The sequence below is a fragment of the Mercenaria mercenaria genome, unplaced genomic scaffold (assembly GCF_021730395.1).
Source record: "Mercenaria mercenaria strain notata unplaced genomic scaffold, MADL_Memer_1 contig_4166, whole genome shotgun sequence".
Taxonomy (NCBI): Eukaryota; Metazoa; Mollusca; class Bivalvia; order Venerida; family Veneridae; genus Mercenaria; species Mercenaria mercenaria.
The window spans coordinates 60,804-68,983 of NW_026462375.1; the positions used below are offsets into that span (position 1 = coordinate 60,804).

At 34.4% G+C, this 8,180-nt stretch overlaps 1 protein-coding gene across 1 annotated transcript; it reads right to left on the reverse strand.

The window, feature by feature from the left end:
- Positions 1-2,026: 2,026 nt before the first annotated feature.
- Positions 2,027-8,116, reverse strand: LOC123533146 (von Willebrand factor A domain-containing protein 2-like; the record flags this gene model as incomplete). Its single annotated transcript, XM_053534848.1, has 3 exons — positions 2,027-5,868; positions 6,136-6,282; positions 7,630-8,116. Coding segments are annotated over 3 exons (1,281 nt in total), but the record flags the coding sequence as incomplete, so codon positions are not given.
- Between the last annotated feature and the right edge of the window lie 64 nt (positions 8,117-8,180).

Genomic DNA, 8,180 nt, shown 5'->3' on the forward strand with positions numbered 1-8,180 from the left:
CATAGGGAATGACTGGTCAATGAAGTTTAACCCTGAAAAATATGGGGTACTAGATACTAATAGAAAGAAATGAAAAATAAAACAAGTATTTACAATTACACAGTTATTTCACAACATAATTATCAAATTAATAGAATGAACAAAATACACAGGATTTCACTTTAAGTAAAGATCTCAGTTGGACAAAGCACACAAATATCATAACTGCAAAAGTTAAGAACTCATCCAGAATTAGCAAACGAAATGTCAAAACAACAAACAAAAAAGTCAAAGAAACAACAAACGCATGTCTACAAAAAAGAGATGGAAAATATATCTTCAATATTTATAATGTGCAGGTTTTTCGCCAATAAAACAACAAAACGAAAATGTTTAGCTAAAATTTACGATGGACCTCTTGAAACTTAAGTTGTGTAAATAAAGAGCAATCAGCCCAGACAACAAAAGAATGTGAAAATGTTGGAGCGAAAATCATTCAAATAAGATCGACGCGGAATAAATTAAAGCAGTTGGTAGTTTACCTTCATTAAGCAATCATACATATACCAGCGATGATAAAAGTGAAAAACGACCTTTTGGTAAATTTGATGAGGCGACTTCATTTTAGATACGGGAAATATTCTACAATAAGTATTTCATTTAAGTTGTTCAAAGATACTTTACTATGAAACTATTGCAAACCGATTTCTTAATTGACGCTTAATGAAGAAAGTAAAGAATAATTTTGCACAGGCAAGGGATTATTGGAAGGACAATTTGTCAGATTCATGTATGGACTTCGCCCATCAGGGGCTTGTTCAAGGAAGAAAAGTGACTGTATATTACTACAATTCACCTTCATCTGACATCAATCTTCCTGTTCTGTCAGACAGAGTATTAAACAATTTCAGCCCAAAGTTGGTAGTGATAAACTGGAACTATGTAGGAATTCTTAAAGAAAACATACAAATGTTGCCTGAGTTTGGTGATATTTTTTCACATCAAACATATTTGTGAACGACGTATCTTTCGTTGCTTTCCCATCGAATTCATCGTTTTCTATTAGGATCCCTGATTCAAAATCAGCACTATCAAGTACATTCATTTGTGGGCAAAGCCAGGCTTGAATCTTGAAAAATTGTCCTCCCAATAATCTCTGGCATGAAAGAATTCTTTAATTTATTTTGGTTGGTTTAGTTTATACTAATTTGTTTTAGCTCGATTGTGATGAAAGTTTTAAGCTTATTGGAACCACTCTCGAGTCCGCTTTCTAGAAAACCAGCACAAATGTACTAGTTTCATATGAGATTCATGGTCGTGACCCCAGTGGGGCTCGAACCCACGATCCCCGAATTGAGCGGCTGACACCTTATCCACTAGACCACCGCTTAATTTCTTTTAAATACCTCATTTCAGCAATCGTTTTGCAACTGTACCATTGTAAGGCATCTTTGAACAACCTATTCGAAATATTTGATTTGAAATCTCTCCTAAAGTCGCACAATATTTCTGCTGCATAACTGGTGCATATTTCTCAATACAAATCTAATATCCTACAATAACTTGCTCGCTTGATGTTACTTATTTGCTTCCCCGTGCTTCAAATGGATCTTTTACAGACCGTATTATAATCAAGATTTCCTTTCATTTTGACTAAGATATTTTGGGAAAACTGTTTAATGGAAAAACGAAATCAAAATAAACTACTAAACACTTACCAAAATCTAAATTTTCAATCATATTTAGACCTGCTGGTATGTTTAACTCAAATATAAGTAATGTGTTTAGCCGCAATACTTCGATGGGTGTCAGTAACGCTTGCCTGTGTCTTCGTTTAGAGTTTGTAACATCATCGGTTAGAGTGAGGAACATGATATTAGATATTGAGTGTTTCTGATAAAGCAGTTGCAGTAATATATTTCTGAGACATTGCATTTAATTTATCATTGACTGTCTATAACTATTGTTTTTGAAAACGTATAATATAATTATTTTTGCTCTGGAAAATAGCAAAATATCTATATTTACTCAAAAAAACAGACGACCCTTTTTAAAATCTAAATGTTTTAATGAATTTATGCGATTACATTTAGAATCTGAATACATGTTAATGCAAAAAAAGAAGTAAATGTAATCAAAGTAATTATCATATATGAAAATTATATCAACCGTGTCATACTGAGTTATACCATAACCAACCATCGTTGAGACTTGGCTTACGTTGGAACGTTCCTCTCCCGGTGTGGCTATGCACTTGTGTTATTTCTATTTACCCTCTAAACTGGTTTAAATGTTAAATCGAATGCCTTTAAGTATAAAATTAATTAGATTGATACAAGTAATCAAGAAAAATAATTCAATGCTTTTTAACGTGACATTTTTTCTTATGGTCTGTCTATATACCTGGAAAAGTGATATCTGATGGCAAAGAGAGTCATTGTTTGACAGCTATGCTAATTTTTCGATACCTTTCATCAGGAATGTCCGTTTGTTTTCATGTATTGTTGTACCATATCCAAACATAAGTATAGCTGTCAAGCAATGACTCTCTTTGCCATCAGATGTCACTTTTTCCAGACGACGGACGACGGACACAGCGTTATCACATTAGCTCACCATGAGCACTTCGTGCCAATCAGAAAAATATGGAAAATGAATATGGCAACATTTTCTTCGTACATCAATAATAATTAAGCAAAGTGCAAAGTGTAAGTGTAGTTTTCTCTTTTTTAGATGAATGAAAGAGCCACGCTTACATTGTATGAAAGTAATAGTTCAAGATTTAATCTTAATTGTCACTACTCAATTCAAAACCGACACATTGAAATGCACCACGTGGAAAACCTTCTAATAATTCGTACTTGAACAAATTCTATCTCTATGACAAAACCTGCCATTGAACATATTTTCAGGTGCCCTCAAGTGGTGCAGTTACCCGAATCGTCTTGGATGACTGTACTATGACAAGTTTAAGAACATTAGACTCATATAAACACAAATTGTATTCTTTTTGTGGGACACATTTTCGAAAGAACATACTACATTAACCATAAATATTAGTTTCTTGCTTTGCTCTTTTAATGTCGGCTGTAAATGTTCTTTCTGTGCCGATAAAAATTATTCATTCATTATTTATCCGTTTTATTCTCTCATCCCACAGTTGTCCCTCCTCGACCCCTTATCTGGTTATTAACATTCAACAATTTTCTTCTCTGGTTTGTAATGTCGATAATAAAAAAAACGTATTTAACTTATCTGTTACAATATAATTGAAAAAAAACATCAGAGGTGGAGAACGAAATATTTCAGACACAATTAATGTCTTTATCAAACTCATGTTCTGTGCTCTCCCTGTTGAGCTAAGTGGGCGGGAGAGTAAAGTGGGTAAACTGGGTGACTCACATTGAAAATTATTTTACTTTTTACATCCGTATCCATATAAGTGCATAATAAAGCACACTTTTCTTGTCAAAATTGCAAGCTTTATTAAATCTACCGTTTAATGGTTTATGTAATCCCCTAACACCCAAATACATAAAACAATTGTCGAAGCAATATTGTCATGTAGTGTCAACAAAGGCTTGAAAATTTGATGCATGGTGTTTCGAAAATAAAAAAAAAATTTGTTTTCCTTCGCCAAGAACAAACACGTTTTCTTTTTTATTTCGTGTATTTTATTGTTTGTTCAATTCTAAAGTTAATATGTAACTTTTGACACCGTATGGAATGCGGTGAACCACAGATGTATGATGTTTTGTCGTCCGGCGACGTGCGTCGTTTGAATCAAACATTTTAACATGTTTTCAAGACAAGATTATCATGTGACAAGTAAAGAAACCCCTACAAATTGAATGTATACTAAGGAACATTGCTTAATATCAAAATTTACGAAAAATGTAGATCCAGTTTAAATACTATTAAGAAATGTAAAAGCAGTAGAATGTTTATGTCTTAAACTTGTCGTAATAAGAGACAAAATATCCGATTAATTTCCACACACAAAAAATAAGCAGTTATGCATTAGAAAAAAGCCACGTTCAAGAAACACAGCTCCACTAATACCCCAGTCACACATACGGCGAGGATAGATACGTCTAGCCACGGATGGAAACGTAGTAATCCGTATCGATTCGTACCGTAGTCGTACCTTAAAGTAGTAATCTGTATCAATCCGTAACAATCCGTACAGCTCAGGAACGGATCGATACGGATTACTACGTTTCTATCCGTGTCTAGACGTAAGGTAGCAAGGTACACTTAGACGCGAAAATTTTGGGCACGGACGGTCTTACATGTAGCGAGTCGCAATATTGCACTTCCCTTGTGAGCAGAATTAGTGTAGCCACCTTATAAATTGCGTGCATGTTTTGTGCTTTTAATTAATGGCAAGATCAGGATTCTCATACAAGAATAAAGAAAGTTATCAAAACAAAAGGTTTACACCATCCATGAAAAATAGCATGCCAAAATCATCAATTTTGCGCCTTTTGAACAGCCTGCAATGATCCCGCTGCAAGAACGATGTCCAATTTTATTGCATTTCTCAATTTAATAGTCCTTACTGAACGCCAGGACATAAACGGAATGGGGGCCCATCCAGCTCGTTTTTTTCACAAAATAGCGAAAATGTTCCTGAGTATCAATCAACAAGCACAGAACCCTTCCGTGATTTGAATTTTTCCGCGAAAAGGTGTCTCATTGATCATACAAAGCTACCAGCAGTTAGTTTTCCAACTGACATCAGAATTTTACATGTATCGGCTGTATAAATTTTCTAAAGAATTAATAATCATTATCTCTCACCTTAATTTACAGACATCCAAAATCACGAAGTTCTATTTATAACAAATATTGACGGGGGCAAAATTCGAAGTGTAGCCTGCTACCGTAGCTATCCGCGCCGTAAGTGTGACTGGGGTATAAAAAGGACTGCGTTATTGTATATGAAACCGTACTCGGTACTTCTGCATTAGGCAAGTAACAAAGAAAGATATTTACAGTCAGGCGAAAAAAACTATACTTTTGATTCTTAGTTGTTTTTAAGTCCAACATGTGTGTATAGCTCAATAACTTGCATCTGTTTCTTCAACAGGGACACGAGAAGCTATTAGTCAATCCGTTTACATACTTCGTTGATGAAAACAACAATGGTAAGACACTATCAAACGCTTTTTTTTTCATGTACGGCAACTTTATGAAAAGTAGACGCTACAAAAGTAGAAAAAAATCGCATAAGTTTCGTTTAGCTGCCGTCAAGAAAGTCATTTGTAAGATCACAAGAACTGAAAAAGAATTCTGCCGTAAGAGCATCTAAAGAATTTATTGTAAATTCGTCGTAGACTGAAAAAACTAGCGCTGGGTCCCCCACTATATCCTGTAGATTTCCTATATTTGCTCTTGCGCCTAACGCTATGGCATAGACAGACCTGCCCACCCTTTTTATCTTATCTAATTCGGTATTCATTTCAGCAGTGATACGTTCATGCCCATCAGATAGTACTATTACAATTTCTCGACTGTCATCGCCTTTGTTCACAGTGTTGTCAAATACAGTATTGTCAGCAAATTTTAAAGCATCGGTTAGTTTTGAAGTTTCACACGTGTGTCTATCAGATTGACAATTACCGTCTGAGATAACAAGCCTTTGTATCGACGATAAGAACAGTTGCTTTGTTTCCGAGTCATTCAAAGCCCTCCTTAGCTGAGTGTCTGCTCCATCTTCATACGTCACCAGTGCAATTCTGACCGTATTGTTTTCCGTTTCCATTTCAGATGTTTTGTGTGTAAGATATGTGATTGCGTTTAAACCAGTTTGGAAATTGTCAGTTGACATTGTCGGTGACATGTCTAGTAGGAATACAATGTCCGAGGAGGTCGTCCATGAGCATTCTGAAGAATAAAAAGCTTTAAATCAGAGTGTACTTATAAATAGTCTAATTAACGTTTCACACATCATCATTAATCTAAACTGTTCTGTATTATTATGTAAACATATATTTCTTGATGACTTTAGCTCGACAGGAACTTTTATGTACATTTGTAATTATATATAATTAATGAATTAATTATCTGATAAAATAATCAATTTTAAGCGGTGTATTCTTAAACGGCCAACACAGTTATGCTTTGAAATTGAACTAAAACAACTGTTCGTACCGTCACACGTTAATTGCACCAACTCTTTCACAACTGCGTACAATGCATTGAAATTTTGAACAGAGTAGACATATGAACGTCCTGTAGCCGTATTTTCCTTAGATGCTATGGCAAGCAACTCAATATGGGACACTTCTTTACCTACCCCTGGAACAAAAATCAAATTGTGAAACATTCTTTGCCGTCAGGATATCTTTTAAAATGCAATTTCGCAAGCGATAGAGTAAGTTGTTGTCATAGTAAAATCAGCATAAAAGTGATATATATTTCTTACATAAGCATCTGCATGAAAACCTTAACAGCCTTCTTACTACTGGAATTCAGAGAGTTTAAAACAAGATAGTTAATTTATGCAAACTATGAAAGAATATACTGGATATCGTTAATCAAAATATGAAGAAATGTACAATATGCCAATTGTGCGTATGAATTTTAATCAATTCTTACATATTTTATTGGCTAAGCTCTGGTTCGTGGAATTAAATAGAATACTTTATATTTTACTTTATTCTCTGGAATATTGACGTTTAAATATAAAATAAAAATGAATTTAATGTTTAAAGGCAGACTTTCTATTTACTTTACTTCTTTTCTATTTTGGTTGTATAAAATCGTTGAAACATATTTAAACGTATCTTTGTGCATTGACAGACAAAGTGGTGGTCAATGGCGACATTATTTACTGGTTCTGGCAGTATACGAAAACATAACTCTTAATTTACACTCATTGACTTCGAAAACGCCTTCATTATTTCACTATTACAACTTGTATACTCTTTATTCATTAGACTAATATTAGTTCGAATACAGCGGCTTCTGTTGTGATACAAATATACGTTAAGCGAAACCGTTGTCACATATGCACTCGTAGCAATGCTGTAACTCACATCATACAAATTTACTAAAGGTAAACATGCTGACGTCGATAAAACACATGAACAACGATCTATTTCTTTTAACACCCGACCTTAATAAAGTAAGTATTTACTTATACTTCGAAACAGCTCCACGTTTGACGCAACCACGTGAATGTTTTAATTTACATCCTTACGTCACCTACGTTCGCTTTCTGCAAAGTAAAAATCAACTTACTTATTATTGTCTTTTATCATCGACAAACTGATCAATTTATGTATACATTAACGGTGTAATGACTTAAACGAATATTAGATATTCTTTTCCGACGACGACATCTGATTTTCTGTGTACCCGAATAAAACTAATCCGAATATGAGCTTATTGAGTGAGTGGTAGTCATGCTTCGTTTAAATAAGTCCACTTTAACACAGTATTTATATATATACATATACATTGTATACTCGCAGTACAAATATTTCTTGGAAAAATGCTTTCTAGGTGAGAAGACAGGGTGTTTGTCTTGTGTCCCTGAATGTTTATAAACATTGTAGCGCTAGAATAACATTAAAAAGATCTGTAAAAGTCATTTATTCGTAGCATACAGCTTCGTATCTTACACTGTTTGTGATCACTTACCAATAGCCAAGACCTTGTTCACTGTAGACTTTAGATTTTCCGCGGCCTTGACTGTAGCTTTTCTTTTGGTCGACATACCATCCGTCAACACAAACACATATCGCTTAGCAATATGTCCATATGGTCTATTCTTAGATGTACTGTCAAATAGTTCCTTTGCAGCTTTAAGGCCTTTGTCAGTAAAAGTCGCTCCAGGTCTGTATTTGATATTTCTTACCGCTTCTTTAAGTGTGACATTATCGTTATACTGTCCTATAGAAATCTCAGTAACCGCTTCAAACGAATATGTTATAACACCTACTTGAAGGTTATTTTCTCCTATTACAATATGGTCAATAAAATTGTTAATCAACTCCAGCTGTTTCCCAAATTCTTCTTTTGTTTGACTCGCGGATGAATCGAGCACAAATACGAGATCGGCTACAGATGGCTGACATATTCCTGGAATGATTGTTTTCACAAATTTATTGTGTACCGGGAAGAATATCTATCAACTGAAAATTAAACCACTTCCTGCCGGACTTAAATCATACAACAGAAAGATATCTTTG